Here is a 16,130-nt window from a genome sequence, read left to right on the forward strand (position 1 = left end):
GAAAAGATCACCTGCAAAATACTCATTCCACTCTTCTCTCAATCACAGCTGAATTGTTACTGTTTTACATAATGTCGTAGTATTTTCACGTCCCAGCTGCACGGACCATCTATGTGGAAAATTATTGGTTAGATCTCACTAGTCCTTTGGAACATTTCAGGTTTTCTGTTTACCTGTGAACAATTTTATATTAAGCAGGGTTTATTCTTTTTGTATCCACTGTAGATGGACCAGCACTTAATCATTGGCCTTTCTGGCTACAGATGTTGAAATGCCCATTGACAATGGGCTAGTTATGACTTTGCTTGCATACTGTATAATCTCACTGCTCAACGTCCCTGACTTAAAAACAAGTAAGATATTGACATTTAAAATAATGAATAAGGTACTGTATTTTCAATGCTGGTCACAAGAATAACGCCGTCTATTAGAATGAAGAGAGATGCTGTATGTACAAGCGCACATGCACATTCATAAACCAAAACAGGCTCCCTTAAAATACTAGTGGTATACCACCTTTGTACACAATGCAGGCTGCTATTATTCACAGTGTAGTAGTTCATGTGCAACCTGATGTATTACACAATGCATAAAGAAAGATAATTATCATCTACTCTCTAATAATCAGTACAGCAAAATGGAGTGCAGCTGTGTAGGAAAGAGCAGTACTTACCTCCAACTCTGTAATATTTATCTGGAAAGCCCCTTGAGATTGACAGAAAGGACCCGGGTTTAACATATTGCTTAAAAGATGAGAAAGTGCTATACAGGAATGCTAGCATTACTTGTGTATGGGTTCAGATCAGACTGTGAGACATAATTCTATAATCACCTGTCCAAGATATAGCAGAGCAACATGTTATTTTTGGAGTAGGATTTTTTTTTTCTTTTTTTGGCTACCAGCATTAAGAATCATAGTCATAGCAAGGAAAAACCCACACACCCACAGACCCAAACAAATTAGCACACAGAGGAAAAAATGTAGAAATAAGAGAATCAGGGGACAGAGCAAAATGTTTACCTGTGCCATGGGCTTTCTCTTTCCTTTACACTTAGCTTTAAGGAATGAGAACCTGCTGCTCCAGCTAACATTTCAACAAGTTGTTTTTTCTCCTGGAGCTCTGTCAGTATTTTTCTGGCCTTCAAAGAACATGCAGTGTGTCCACAGCTATTATATACCACCCTCAACATATTTATAATAACACAACTAAGTCATTCATTCATGACTAAATGTACGTACAGCTCCAACCTTCAAAGTATGGTATGTGTTTACGTACCCCACAAATTATGCTGGCTTTGTTATCTGATACAATGAATCAAACACTTGGGTGACTCACACTCTAAACCAGTGGTGTGTCTCATTCATCAAGTTTACAACAAAGTCATTTGAAAAAACAATCTTTAATTTGCACTATTCATTTCCCCATGGAATAGCTACACAGCAGAGACGATCTTGCCTCTCCCGGTCTCTGTGACTAGGTAGTAGTTTCTTTTGACTGAAATTAGAAGAGCACATCCTGGAAAGTAATATTTAGATTTTGATCTTTTCTTCCTACATAAGGCAGGAAGAGGGAACCATTGGTGGCAGTCAGCTTTGTTATTACCAATAGTTTTCTTACACTGGCAACCAGAAATTCTTGTATTTCAAAAGAATTATTAATGGACCATTCTCTGGTGAAACTAGAAGAGGAGCGTGACCAGATTCTCAAGGGTTGTTGATTAACTATAAGGCTTTGCAGAGTTTCTTTACTGGTATATCAATTAATAGAAATTCCCTTCACTTTCCATACTTACCATATGATTCATTTACTCTCACAATTTTTACTTTTGTGTTCACTCCACCAGCAGCAGGGTTAGGTTTTATTCTAGATTGGAGAGCTTGATGAAGACTGATGCTATATTGAGAGCATAGAGTTGTTTGACAAACAAAAAGGAAGATGGATGGAAAATTGAAAGGATGCTCTCTTATTGTTCCGTTTTTTGACTGAGCCACTAAGATATATTGGTAGCATGGTGAAAATAATTGTGCTTGGCTTGTCCCAAAGGAACTTTTATATAGCATCAGCAACAAGGAAGTCTTGATTTAAATTACTGAGAGTTACTTTCGGTGAAAGCCCATGAGTATTCCATGCTCGAGGAGTACTCCATACTCAATATTCTGTAAGGAACGTATACACCATGCACAAAAATAAGTGAATGTGATCTTTTTTGCCCACAGCTATATTTAGTATTTTCAAGGTCATGAAATAAGGGACATTGCACCATCCATTGTAATGTAATGAAAATCCATTCAAGTAAGACTCTCAATGGACGTTTAAAATTCACTACTGGCCACTATTCAGAGAATGACATGATTAATATGATGATTGATGGAGTTTGTCTAGGCATATTACTGTCATCTACCAGATGTATATGAAAAATTATTTCAAGAAATATTGTGTTGGTTCCCCTGGAATTAAAACAGATCTACTTAAAATAAGCCAACCTCTCAGCTTGACAGTATTGTACTGATAAAGGTGACAGCAGTGAGGTGTTTTGCTAAAGGAGCTGTAGTGCATAAAAATCTAACCAGATTATTTAACTAAAGTTTATATTATTCACAAATAAGCTATTGTGAGACTTTTGGTTCCACTCCCTGAAAATGCTGAGTAATAGAAATGCCATTGTTGACATTTGAAGCCCAATTGACATTTTTTAATTATGACCATTTTAGTCACTGGAGGTGTTTAAAACCAGATGACTTAAAATTTACTGATTAACCTTAATTTACTTACCACACATTTTTCTTGTCTAGCCATACCCTTAGAGGCAGGAGGCATGGGTCATTCACTATGAAGTTCTCTAAGTTTCATTTTTTTCCCAATTTTTATCCTTGGTTTCCTGCCAAATGAAAGCAGCTGGCTGAAGAGAGACAGTAGGCAACTGATGATAGAATGCAAGTCATTGGTGCAATTGAAAAATTAACAAATACACCTCTTCCTAAGGTCACGTTTAGAACTATTGCTCCACATGCCTATCTGTCATATCACTGTAGATCTAGACCACGCTTACTGAGCCAGCTGCAGCTGACTAGGGAATTTGGTTTAGGATTACATTAGAAAAGAATGATTATGAGGACAGCAAGGGTCCTGAGAAATGGTAAAAGCTACAAGATTATTCCATGTATTTGCCAAAACATTATTCTGCATATTTTTGTCTTAATAGCAGTAAAAGTACTAACATAAAAATGTATGGTGAAATTTCAAGGTTTGACTTGCTCCTTCCCCAAGCAAACTCCCTCTAATTGTCTCAGCCAGACAATTAAAACAGTGATGGAATATCAGAATTCTGATCATATTTTAAAATGTCAATGAACTTGGGCCTTTTCCTGTGTAACCATGTAGTAACAATGACAGTCAGCCTTCTTGGGTGGGGGGGCAACTCAAGGTGTCAACACACTTATCTAGCTCAATGTTGGACACAGCTAGGACTATTTTGAGATATTAAATACATTTCAGAAGCACACAGACCTTGTCCTGCCACACAGCAGGGACTTCAGTCAGTATCCAAAAAACTATGTGAATAAGCAAAAATCATTAGAAACCATTTTGTGGTCTTGGGACATCCAGATACTCTTTAGAGAGAAAAGAAATCCAGAGAGAGTAGCAGCCTGCTAGGGAAAGTACAGGTTATTAAAATGGCAGTTGCACACAAAGTCTAATGCCATTGACAGTTTTCTAAGGAACGCTTTATACTGATCACCAAGTATTATATAAAACATCAGAGATATATAGGTAGGAAATCTGCAGTTGCTAATTATCTTTGGCCCATGATATGGTTCTAATAGCCATAGGGAAATGAAGCTATTTCACCCACCACGTCTCATTATATCAGGTCACTTTGCAAGATGGCACAACGTAACTTTATGCTATATGAAGCCTTTGTAACAATACATCTAAGATCTATAGAAACATGCAGGATTTTTCCATAATTAGAACACATTAAAATATGCATGGCTACTAAAAGCCGAAAGGCCTCAAAAAACCCAGCAAAAACAAAAGTCCCTCAAGCTCAGCTATCTGCCTTCTTGGTAGAAGACGGTAGTTAGGACAAAGTTCTTAATTCCAAACAGACATGTTTCGGATATTCTGAAGTTTTGTGTTTGGAGGGCAGGCAGGCTGGCAGCTGTAAACAGAAAACAGTATATAAAATAGTGAACTATTCCAGATGGTTAATATCCCCTGACTACCTCATGACTTTTTTCCAACATAAATTGAAACTGCAGGACATTAATAAACAAAGACAGGTCTGGTGAAGTCAATTTTCTTGTGTTAATTGAGCTTTGTAAATATTCAACCAGTGCCACTGTCACAGTGCTTCATGAACCAAACCCTGAGAGGTGCTGAGTACCTGGCAGTCTCATTCAGATTAGATCAGATTAAACCCAGAAGTCTTAATTTAGGCCTGACTCAAGCAAATTCTCCAGATGCTGAAAGGAGTTGAGCACTTTTAGCAGGAATTGCAGATGCTTGGCACCTCTCAGGACTTGACCCACAGAATTTCTTCATAAGCAAACAATTAATAAATCTCTGTAGTTTCAGACTTTCATCTTCTCTTGTGATCTGGAGTTGCTGAGCCTTACTTAGGGCACAATCCAAAGTTTCTTGATGTCATTGGGGAATGCCTGGGAATTGCCTGTGTATTCAGCACCCTTCCAGAGTTGCCTTAATGTAACAAAGGCAATCTGAAGCAAATACCTTAATTACCCAATACTATTATTAGAGACCATAATAAAAATTTGGGGCTTCATGATGATGGGTGCTGTATAAAAATGCCTAATCCAGGAATCTCATCATTTAGGACAATGGTTCTCAGACTTCTGGGGTTACATCAGAGAATTAACAACCAGGTTCTTCACCTGGGCAGCAACTGTGGCCAGCAGTAACAGAAACTGTTGTTTTGCACCCCCTTTGAGTAGGTGCCCAAGGCTGGTGCCCCAGTCACCCACTCCTAGTTATGCTACTCGGTCACATGTCCCTTTTTAAGTTTGATTAAACCATTCTGGTTTAATGTTCCAGATAATGATGAAAGTAACAGTTTTTGTCATTGTAACCACACTTCAGTGCCTCCAACAACCTAACATCGATCTTTTTTTCTTTCTTTTCCTCCATTTCTATTTCTCCTTTCCCTTCTTCTGCTTTCCCACACCTTCCTTTCACATGCCCTCTAGAAGCTCACCACAAACTTCCAAAATCAAATTAGCCATTGTAGGCACTCTGGTTGCATTTTGAAACATTAAAAATACACTGCTCAAACGTGGTTGCCTAATGAAATGCCTGATTTTCAAAGGGCTGACAATCCACTGCTGCTATTTAGATCAAGCCAGTATGAACACTGGGTGCTTAGCACCTTTGAAACTCAAGCCACTTATTTACTGTTGGTGTCTAACTTTAGAAACTCAAGTAGGAAAGTTTAGACCAAAAGGTTCTGCACACATCATTTTTAAGCCTGTAGGTTAAGTACTCAACTGGTATAAACTGGCTATACAGCTCTTCAGTTGAGAACCCTGCTCACCTCTGCCTTTTCCCCTCTAGTTTCCAGTTCCTCAAAGCATGTTAATCATCTGACTTTCAAGATGTAGAATCAGATTCTCAGCTGTTATAACTTGCAGTATCTCTGTCAAAACTGATGGGGGCTATATCATTTTGTGTCAACTAAGGGTTGGTTCCTTTAAAAAGAAACTCAGAACTGCAGAGAGACAAAGGAAAAAGCAAAAAGATTATTCTTTTCACAACCACAAGCTAGTGTGGCATGCCGTTCAAAAATGCCTATCCAAATAGTAACTGGAACTAAGCCCACAAGCCAATTTATGCATAACAGCCCATCATTTGTCACTAATTCCAGTATGGATTTTAACATTTCATACTTACACAAATTGCTTGGAAATGCCAAATAATCATCCAACCACTGCCAGAGCTGTTCATAAGTATTTGTGATACATGGCTTCTTCCTGGTTATGTGTGTTTGCATTCCTGTTTTTGGTAATTTTTTGTTATGTAATAGCACTTTAAATGGTTGGGGATCTGTTTAGATTTAAAGGACACACTTCTATCATTCTTAGTAATGTGAGATAGTAACCGCCTACTTTCAAACCGTTCCACTGAGCTCTAGTGTATTCCCCGTGGTAAGATACTACTCAACCTGACTAAGGGTAGCTTTACTGGACTGAAAGCTCTTACAGCTATATTGATTTTAAGAATAGCATAACAAACAAAGTCACCTATATTCAAGTGAAGTTGTAGTCCTATTTTTGAAGACACCAGGAATCCTTTCAACAATATGAATACAAAAAAATGATTATTTATCCTTATTTTATGTATTTTTAAATATGCTAACAACATGAATTGGTTTTACTGTCTATAAAAAAAGAATATCAGCACTGTATAGCCAGTAAAAATTATTGTTGTGTATCTAGATATATGCTGCATCTGTGACTATTGTAGCAGGTTTTCACTTCTCTTCTGAAGTAGAAATTACAATATGAGTTAACAAGTCAAAATTGCAGTATTTTATTGTATAACTTGCACCTTCTTCCCCAAACCAGCTGGTGAAAATGGGTTGGTGCATTATATGCAGGAAAAAATAGATCCCCATGGGTCCAGAAACTTGGTAGGGAAGCAGTGGCAACATTAATTGTCATGGCTCTGGGAGCCACGGCAATAAATGTAGCCACCACTTCCCCGACACCAAACTTCTGGACCCATTGGTTGTGTCGCACCGAGCATGCACATGCAGGGGTGCACATTTCCCATAGGACAAATAGCAGTAGGTATTTGTGCCACTGCAATCTGTCCCCTGGGCGTGCTCCTGCATGTGCACTCTGGTGTACAGTGAAGGGACCCAGGTAAAGTAGGGGAGGCTGGGACCCCAGCAGCCCTCCCTAGGGTCCTAGGAGCCTCCCAGGGCAGCAGCAGCACCAAGCCAGCCACTCCGAGCCTGAACAGCAGCCAGAGCATAGCTCTGTCTGACAAAGCTCCAGTTTCTGGCAGTGCATGCTGCTGCCATGTGGGCTGTACCGCTTTTTTTAGTGGTAGGGGTTTTTTGATACCAGGATCTTCTGATGTCAAAAAAACCACTGCACTGCTACTTAGCAGCACAGCCCATGGGTACATGTGCACCGCTTGTCATTTGTGGCACCTCAAAGCTATTTGCACACTTGTGTGGATGTGCCCATGGGCAATTCCTCAACTGATTACATGTCCCTGGATACTGGATCAGGCTAGTGCACAGGGTTGGTTCACAGCTGTACCTGGTGTACTGAGTTAGACCCATTTCACTGCCCTGGACACAGTGCACACCCCTAGACCCAGCATGGGATCAGGCACAACTTATGGCCTGAGATCCAGCATACAAGGTTGGATGCACTGTGCAGGGTTAGACCTGGTGAGTGGCCGCAGGGCTGGCATGCCAAGCGGGACCCAGCATCCAAACCCAGACCTGGTGCATGGCCCTGGACACAGCACACAGGGTCAGTCCACAGGCCCATTGGGTGTGAGGAGTTGGCAGCAGACTCAGGAGCAGAATTAGCTCCCAAGCCACTGCTACTCAATCTGCTACTCAGATTTTTTTCCAGCTGCTTTCTGAAAATGGGGTGTGTATTATATAGTCAGGTATGCTGTGTGTGAGAGAAAATACAAACATTACTTTATGCAAGTTCCCCTTTTAAGGTCAACAGGATAGTTGTATAAGTGAGACATGGGCCATGACCCTACTCCCCCATAAAGATAATTGTTTTCAATGGGGAGTAGGAGAAAACATATACCTCAAGGGATTCAGGTCTTCATTTTTTTTATTGTCTGCTCTTAGGTAAATTTAAAAAAATATATGTATAGAGAAAAATATCCCAGGTACGCTCCATGACAGCTTGGTAGACATTGAATACAAGTGGAGAATAGAGGGACATTGTCCCGTGCCTGTTGGCTTATGCCCATGTCAGTCTTCAGAGCCACCTGCAAAAGTCAGGTAGCTTATGAATTTCTTTGTAGGGGGTCCCCATAAGTCTCAGTCAGGAATGAGCCCATTTGAGCCTTGTAGGTGAATGCAGTGAAACTCTGGGCCAACTGAAATCAATAGCAAACCTTTCATTGACTTCAGTACAGCCAGGATTTCATGTGTGATCCCTGCCAAAAGACTTTAATACTCCTCATCTTTCCTCCCTTACGTTTCCCCTCAGTCTTCAAACTTTCTGGAAAGAAAGAGATCAAGTGAAAAATCAGATATGATTTCAACTTTCCAAAATGAGCTTTTAATTTTTCTCCATGGAAACATTCTCCTCTCTTGCAGACTGGGTCTGAACTATCCCCACAAGGACGAGTGAACAGAGCTCCAGCAACCAGTGAAAGAGTTGATGAGCCGCCTTGTCATGTCTTCTCTTTCCCCTGGTTAAACTCATTGAAGGAATGATGACTCTCATTCCAGTGTACTTTTCTGAGAGGAACTGAGGCAACAGGCAACCTGGCTGGAATTGACAAGATATTGTCTGGAAAAGGAACAAGGATCGGGTTTCATTCAAAGGGACTTATTCCACCAAATGAGATTCCACCAAACTGTTTGACATTTTGGGGTTAAGGGGTATTGTTGAGAATTAAGCTGAATAAAGGGATGGGAAAAATTGGACTCAATGGTTAATTAATCCTGTAATAAATTGGATATGTGTGCAAGTCCATTTCAAAGCAGAAGTGTTGAGCAGAACCATGTTACTGTTGCAGATGTAAAGGAGCACTGTTAAAGTTTATCATTTATTTATTAACTTTCCTGTACATCTTTAGGTAGTTTTAAGTGCTTTGCCATTACTGTTAGTTAAAATAGCATTATTTCCTTTACTGAGAGAATACAAGGTAACCCTTCTTACTCTCATTTCCTCCTGTCCAAATCAGCTTTTCAACTTACCTCTTGTTGTAAATCATTAACAAAAGCCACACAATTCAAGATTAGGACTGAAACTGCACTCCTCTTCCTCCACTGTGGTCAGTGAGTGTGGTACAAAGTACTGCTTTCTGACCAGCAACAGTTCAACCCAACTGGCCCTTCACTTCTTGCATTTTCGAAGATTTATTGATAGGTCACACAATGCAGAATTTTCTAATCTTTCAGGAGTTGGTTATTTTCTGTGAAATGCAGAATCTGAATCTTCTTAAGCTTGAAGACTTATGTATAGAAAAACCTGTCTATAACCAAAGCTGAATACCCTGCATTTTCCATTAATACGTGAAGTCAGCCTTCACTCTTTTTAACTCTATGAATTTAACAAAAAAGCGGCATGAAGCCAGTAAAGCTGGCTGAACTGAACAGCGATGAGCTTATTGCAAATATGTGTTAAAGACTGCTTTTAGAGCATTATAGGACCATGAAAAAAGCTAATATAATCCTGAATGAATTGTAGGTGGAGATTGTAGCTACATAACTGCTTAATGAAACTTACTTCATAATGTAGCGTGCTTTATCATCATGGCCAGTAGAGTGGTGTTACAGTGAAAGGTGACATCCTGGGAGCTTTGCCACTGATGTCAGTAGGGCCAGGATTTCCCCCTAACACTATAGGCACTCTGAGAGCATTGACTGCAGACATGAATACTTCTCCATAGGGACTGAACCTTATCAGGTCTGAATGAGTCTAGTGGTCCTTAAGATGGATGAAAATGCTCAGCCTTTACATAGGGCTTTGGATCAGGCCCTAAACTTGTAACATTTCATAATGCCCTGAACTCACCTTGAGAACACCGCACAGGATGTGAATTGTTCTGCTGGGCACCGGTGCACCTCTCAGGAGATGGGAAACTAGTGATGGTTACAAAACAGTCAGTGCAGCAGGCTGGGCCCCGGCGGGGGGGCCCAATCACTCTGGAATACAAACCCGGGCTTGCTACCTGTTGCCTATGCAATGGTCTCAGTTTTGTGTCCCCTTTCCAGTTTCTGTGACTTTGGGGAGGGCCTTGGAGGAGCAGTGAGTTGATGTTAGTAGGGAGCCTTCAAACAAGAAAACACAGCAAGGATGACTCACTCTCTACAGTGGCTAGAAGCAAAATTCAGCTCAGCTGCCTCTTTTGTCCCTTCTCCCTCCCCAGCCAACCCACCTGTTGGAGCTCCTATGGGATATTTCCAGCCCTGATTCAGCAGCTTTGTCCTTGCTGGTGGTACCAACTCCTTCTCTGGGAGCCTTTTTTGGTTGAACTCCTGCACTCCTTAGGCATGGCTGATGACTCTTCAGAGAGACCCTGGCCAGTCTGCCCAGCCCAGCACCTTGGTGGATCCCCAGCCCACAGGAAGTTAAATCCATTCCACAGGGAGCCTCTCGGGTACCTCTTGGCTAAAAGCCCAGGGACTGTCCCACAAGCACAGATGTGTGCCCCAAACCTGGCTGTCACTGCTAGTCACTGCTTCGCCCCATCTCGCCCCTTTTCCATTCCCCAGCGTTTCACTTCAGGTGGGACCTCTCGTTTACAAGGCTGGCAGCCTAGGGGCCCAAGAGACTCCAGACCCTGCACCCTCTCTTCAGAGCCACGTTGTGCTGTGCCCGTGGGGCTGGTACCTACCCCCGGTGCGGGATAAGCTCTAGCACGAGTCCTCACTGGACTCACCCAGGTGTGGCATCTGCTCTGCCGGGCACTGAGTCCCTTGTGTGCCCCCACTCAGTACCGCGGGGGCAAAGGCGGGCCTGGCTCCTTGCAGCCCGCTGGCCCGTGCCCCGGAGGGGAGACCCTCGTCCCTCGGGCCGTCGGGGTGCTGCCCCCGCGGGGTGGGGTGGGCTGGGGGGCCGTCTGGGGCGGAACAGCGGGGCCGGACCCCGGCTGCATCGGGGCTCAGCTGGAGGCGGGGTCAGTGCCGGGAAGTGGGTTGCGGCAGTAGGGGAGTGTCTGTAAAGTAAGCCCGGGGGGCTGCAGGGCGAGGGGGCCAGAGCCGGCCCCGGGCCCGGCCCCGGCGGCTGCGCTGCCCCGATGCCCTGCGCGGGGCTGCCCCCCGCCCCCCGGCTGCCCGCGGAGGAGGAGGAAGGCCAGGCAGGCGGAGCCACTTTGCAGCTTTTATTACAAATATAAATAGGCGCCCCCGGGCCGCAGCCGCGGGGGCTCCGGGACGCGCTCAGCCGCCGCGGACCGGGACGGGGCGGGCGCGGGCGCGGGCCGGCGGGCGCCGCTCACTTCCCGATAATCTCCATGAGTTTCCTGTTGCTGTGGGCCTGCTGCGCCAGCTGCTCGGCCCGCGCCATCTCCAGCACCTCCCGCAGGAGGTGGAAAGTCAGGTCCAGCGAGATGGGCGGCTCGTCCGAGCGCTTCTCCCGGGCGGCGCCGCGCTCGGGCAGCGCCTGCGGCCGCGGGGCGAGGGCGCGCAGCCAGGGGCCGGCGGCGGGCGGCGCGGGGGAGGCCGGCCCGCGGCCCGGGCTGCCCAGACGCAGGAAGTACTCCTCCGCCAGGCGGAGCAGCGCGGCCGGCCCCGGGCCCGGCGGCGGCGGCGGCGGGAGCAGCTCCGGCTGCGGCCGGGCGCGGCTCAGGGCTCTGCCGTCGCGGCAGGGCAGGAGAGCGAGCAGCAGGATCCCCGTGGCCACCAGCAGCGGGATCCTCATGATCAGCGCCCCGACCTGCAGCACACACGCGGGAGGGGAGCGCGGAGCGCGGAGCGGGAGCGGGAGCGGGAGCGGCGGCCCGGGCGCTGGCCGCGGTGCTGAAGCCGGGCCCGGCCCCGCCGCAGCCGCCCGCGCGCGGGGCTCGCGCCTTGCCAGCCCCGCAGCTGGAGGCGCCAGCCCCGCCCCCCCGCCACGGGTCCGCGCCCCGCGGGGCAAGCCCCAGCCTAGAACGTGACCACGCGGGGCGGCCTGGCCCCTAGGGTCCACAGGCAAAGGAAACCCCCGGCCCAGCGCCTCCTTGGCGTGGCCTAGATCGCGCTCTCCCTCCCTCTCACACACACGCGCACATAGACATCCATACACACACATGCATGCACATACACGCATGCAAACACACACACATACACATACTTATACCCATACACATCCATGCACTACACATGCACATATACATATACATATGCAAACACACACGGATACACCTACGCACATATATACACATACACAACATACATATATGCATGCAGGCACATACACATATATGCACATATACAAACACACACGTACAAACTCACACACACACACATAAGCAAACACACGCGCCCAGGCTTTTGCCCTGCGCGCGCCAGGGCAGGGTGGGGCCGGCCTCCGCCTACCTGGGAGCTGGCCTGGCGGGTTAGGAGGGCAGGTGCAGTCCACACTTGGGGGCTTTCAGGGGTCCTGTCCTTTCCCTCGCGCTCGGAGCCGTCTCTTCGCCAACTTGGGATCAGCTTTTCTCCCAATCAGAGCCTGGACGCGGGATTTTTATAGCTTAGACCCTCTTCTGGAATCACGCAGCACTTGCCTAATAAGCTGACGCTTCCTTGACAGCTCGATTGCGTGCCCCGATCCACTGCTGAATAAATCATGGGGGCCCGCGCGGAGCCGCGATGGGCAGAGTTTTGCTATCGCAGCCCGGAATCTCACATCCAATTATATCAACAGATATTTATCGCCTCGTCGGTGACGTCAGCCAGCCCGGGGACAGAGGCAGCGGAGCGGGGCTCTCTCCCATTGACAAAAATACTTGAATGAGATTTCCCAAGGGGAGCGAAACGCGGCAGCAGCGCCCGACCTCTTACTATGAAAGGTCAAAGCGAGGGAAAACTTTCCGCTCGAGTCCCGCCTGGGGACGACTCCGGAGGCTGCCGCCCGGCCCCAGGGCCGGGCAAGGGCATCTAAGAGCCCTGGTCGATTTCGGGGCATCTAAGAGCGGGGACCTGATCAGCCCAGGTCCCAGCCTGAGCTGGGCGCTCCCAGCCTGAGCCGACTTGTAGGCAGGAGGTGCGAAGCTTTCTCCAGCACCAAGCCCTGGGATGAGCTGATTTTGTCCCAAGACGCCCCATCCCACCAAGACAGCGCTCCCCCGATGGCTCTAGGCGTGAAAACGCCGAAGAGCCCCACGTCCTGGCAAGCCACAAGAAATAACCCAGCCCCCGAAATTTGTCCCACCGGGGTCTGAACAGGAGAGGTGGGAGCCGCGAAGCTCCGTGGAGCAGCCGGCAGAGCCCGCTGCTCCAGCCCCCGCTAGGTATGACACAGGGTCCGCTTAGATTAGCTGGGCCGACCCGCCGGGAGGAGAAGGGAGATGCCCCCGGGGAGGCAGTGCTGTGCTTTGGGGAGATAACACACCCGCTCCCTTCCAGCTCTGGGACGCGCCAGCGCCATGGGGCTGGGCTGGGCGTCCTGGTGCTCTCGCTGGCAAGTGGCAGCTGTGATGCTGCCGCTCCGGGACTCTCACTGTCAGGGACACCGGCGACGAAGCTGCCCTGGCACATGAAAGCGACCCGGGACGGGCATCCCGGCGGGCGGCGGGCGGCGGGAGGCTGAGGCAGGCGGCTCATTCAGAAAAGTGGCAAATGCTGCCCCTGCCTGTCGCGCCTCCCGCCCCGCGCAGTGCGGATCCCGGCGTTAGCAGGGAGCCCGCGCATCCCGCACGCAGACAGCGGGATTTATGGACACTTCCGCACTCCCCTGCCCTTGTCTGTCTTCTGCCTCGTTGAAACGGAACATATCCCGAGTCTCTGCCCCGTGCTGGCATTTTCCTGTTCAATAAATGTTGACGGCTCCACAAGCGCTTGGTTTTGCCGCCTAGAATGCAAAGCCCCGGGAATGAATGGCTGATAAAAGGCATTCAATTGCCTCTTTTGGCAGTTGTCTAGATGGAAATGATCCTATTGTGTTTGATGATTCGCTTGTTTTACAGTGCAGTAATCAGAGGAGCTCTTCAAGCCTTCCCTACCCGGGCGAGCAGACTCAGGGGGGCTCTTGGGGAAGGGTCGTGCTCCAGCCCCGGGCGCGGGCGGAAGAGGGGCTGCCGCCCCCCCACAAGACAAAAGAGGGACGCATAGATTCATGGCCAGATAACAAACAGAAGAGGCGGGGGGGGGGGGGCAGAGGGAGAAACTTCGCTGAACTTGCTGCGGGTGATTGACTGAGAAAAGGAGACGCGCTGCTCACTCGCGGATCCGTCCTTTTGGCTTGTAGCACTGGACTGCCAATGGGAACAGCCTTGTTTTATGGGGTTAAGCGATTTACTGAGTTAGATCCATAGACAAAAAGAGGTCAGAATATCTATGGCGTGCTCTGGGCAGTTCTCCGTAACGGGGGCTGAGATGTAATCAAGACGCTCCCTCGACAAGTCACTTGAAGGGCCGTGTTGAACACTTCAGCACTGGACAGTGCTGGGCTCCTCCCAAGTGCGGGCCATCGGGTTCAGACCTCTGTTCCTTCAAGCCCGGGTAGAAAAGGAGACATGATTCTCTACCGGGAAAGCCTCTAACCTGAATGCATCTTCGGCTCGTGAGATTACACTCGATGTCAAGGGGCAATAAAAGCATATTAAAGATATGCAACTGCCTGTTGCAGAGCTTCAAAAAAACCCAACCCCCAAAATGATCATTGGCTACAAAAAAAAAGCTATGGACCAACATTTCCCCGGTTCCTTGCATGATCCTACAGCTACAGGTTTTTCTTGAGGAGGGATCTGAAATTCCTTTATAAAATCATCTCGGGTCCAATTCTGATGTCATTTACATGAACGACATCTCCAGCAATGGCTTTCCTGCAGCTTCCATTTGAGGGAGAGTAGGGCTACAGGAGACTTAAATACAAGTGGCCAAATTATGTGAAGAATTCAACTGATCTCAGCACATACCTGAGGGGAAACTTGCCCCAAACTGAAGGCACGTAAGCAGGTGCTTTTCTGAATTAGGGATCTCATTTCACAAGGCAGGGAGGGAATCATTAACAAGAACAGTGATGAAATCATCAAACATATCCAATTTGGAAATGGTTTAATTTTCCAGTTAGCTATACATCCAGGAACACAAGACTGAAATGGAACTCCTGGATCATTTAACCCAGGTTGACTGCAGGCAACCATGTCATAGAAACTTTTCCATAAACTGGTCACGCTCTTGTGCCAGCCCCTAGCTCCTCTGAGGACTATAAGTCTTCTTCATTCCAGCTTAAACTCATCCATCACTAGTTTATACCTATGTGTTTTTGTGACAGTATTTCCCCTTAAACAGGTCTTCTTCCCTGGTATTTTCTATCTAGATATAATTAGAAGGAGCAACCACATCTCAGTTGAGCCTTTGCTAACCTTGGTTAAAACAAGCCAAGTGCTCTTAGTGACCTTCTGTAAGGGCTCTCCATTTCCCTTCCTAGACCTTCCATTTGTGCTCATCTTTCTTTAAGAAGGGTGACCAGAATTGTAGATGAGGTCTTAGCGTGTACAATGGCACTCAGACTTCCCTGTCTCCATTGGAATGTCTCCTCTGATACATCTTTGGACTAAATTTGTCTTTTTCACATTGGTGGTTCATAGTCAGTTTGTGATCATCTAGTGTGCCACATTTTTTTTTTTTTTTTTAGTTACTTCCAATAAATGATCTCCAAGTGTATGTAAGAAAATCTTTGTATTAGTGCTCAAATGTGTGACTTTGCACTTCATTCCATTTCTAATACACCAGTTTCCAAGATCATCCTATGCAATATCCCAATCCATGTTTGTATTGACAAAACTTCCCACTTTTGTCCCAAAAGATCAATCCCAAAACAACTCCATGGGGAACCATACTAGTAACTTATGTATAGCCCAATAGTTTGTATTTCAGGATAACCCATTATCATCTTCCCTTTAGCCAGTTCCCTATCTACTTTACAATTCTTCTGGTAATCCCCTACTTCAGTTTTAAGTAATAATTTCTCATGTGGCACTATATGAAGTGTTCTGTTGAAATTCAGATAGATTCAATCAAAAGGTAGTTCTTTGGTCTCAAAAGTATTTTTTAAAATAAAAGATAGATATTGGCTAAGTCTAGCTCCTTTGGTTCTACCTTTGGTAAATCCATGTTTTATTTTATCATTCAGGTCTTCAGTTATTCTTCCCATCAATATTTGTTCTAAAGCTTTTCATACCACTGAGGTCCAACTAATGAACTTGTAGTTGTCTAGAAAACTTCCTTCTCTTTTTTTTTTTTTTTTAAAC

At 46.4% G+C, this 16,130-nt stretch overlaps 2 protein-coding genes across 6 annotated transcripts in view; one reads left to right on the plus strand and one right to left on the minus strand.

Moving 5' to 3' along the window:
* The window catches only part of TRIM55 (tripartite motif containing 55), a 60,146-nt gene extending 51,304 nt beyond the window's left edge, over positions 1-8,842 (plus strand). The window contains exons 11-12 of one of the 4 annotated variants that reach the window (XR_016441444.1): positions 226-353; positions 8,323-8,842. Coding sequence is in view for 3 of the 4 variants with exons in the window: in XM_090040079.1 (XP_089896205.1) it covers positions 8,323-8,442 (120 nt within the window). In the remaining variant the exon portion in view is untranslated. The remainder of the gene's footprint in view (positions 1-225; positions 354-8,322) is intronic. The other 3 variants (XM_090040080.1, XM_090040079.1, XM_090040081.1) reach the window with 3 other exon arrangements.
* Positions 8,843-11,061: 2,219 nt separating this feature from the next.
* Positions 11,062-12,535, minus strand: CRH (corticotropin releasing hormone). 2 transcript variants are annotated; one of them, XM_090037334.1, is made up of 2 exons: positions 12,253-12,535; positions 11,062-11,611 (listed from the first exon to the last, which is right to left on the minus strand). In XM_090037334.1, exon 2 carries the CDS (start codon positions 11,594-11,596, stop codon positions 11,171-11,173), a length of 426 nt encoding a protein of 141 aa, XP_089893460.1. In that variant the 5' UTR covers positions 11,597-11,611; positions 12,253-12,535; the 3' UTR covers positions 11,062-11,170. The 2 variants fall into 2 exon arrangements, with proteins under 2 accessions (XP_089893460.1, XP_089893459.1); XM_090037333.1 differs by having other exon boundaries at positions 11,062-12,535.
* Between the last annotated feature and the right edge of the window lie 3,595 nt (positions 12,536-16,130).

Source organism: Crocodylus siamensis, chromosome 3 (genome assembly GCF_052110815.1).
Source record: "Crocodylus siamensis isolate JL-2025a chromosome 3, ASM5211081v1, whole genome shotgun sequence".
Classification (NCBI taxonomy): domain Eukaryota; kingdom Metazoa; phylum Chordata; order Crocodylia; family Crocodylidae; genus Crocodylus; species Crocodylus siamensis.

Coding starts and splice junctions, on each gene's coding strand:
- CRH (XM_090037333.1), bottom strand. CDS start 11,983: ATGCGTGTATGTGCATGCATGTGTGTGTATGGATGTCTATGTGCGCGT.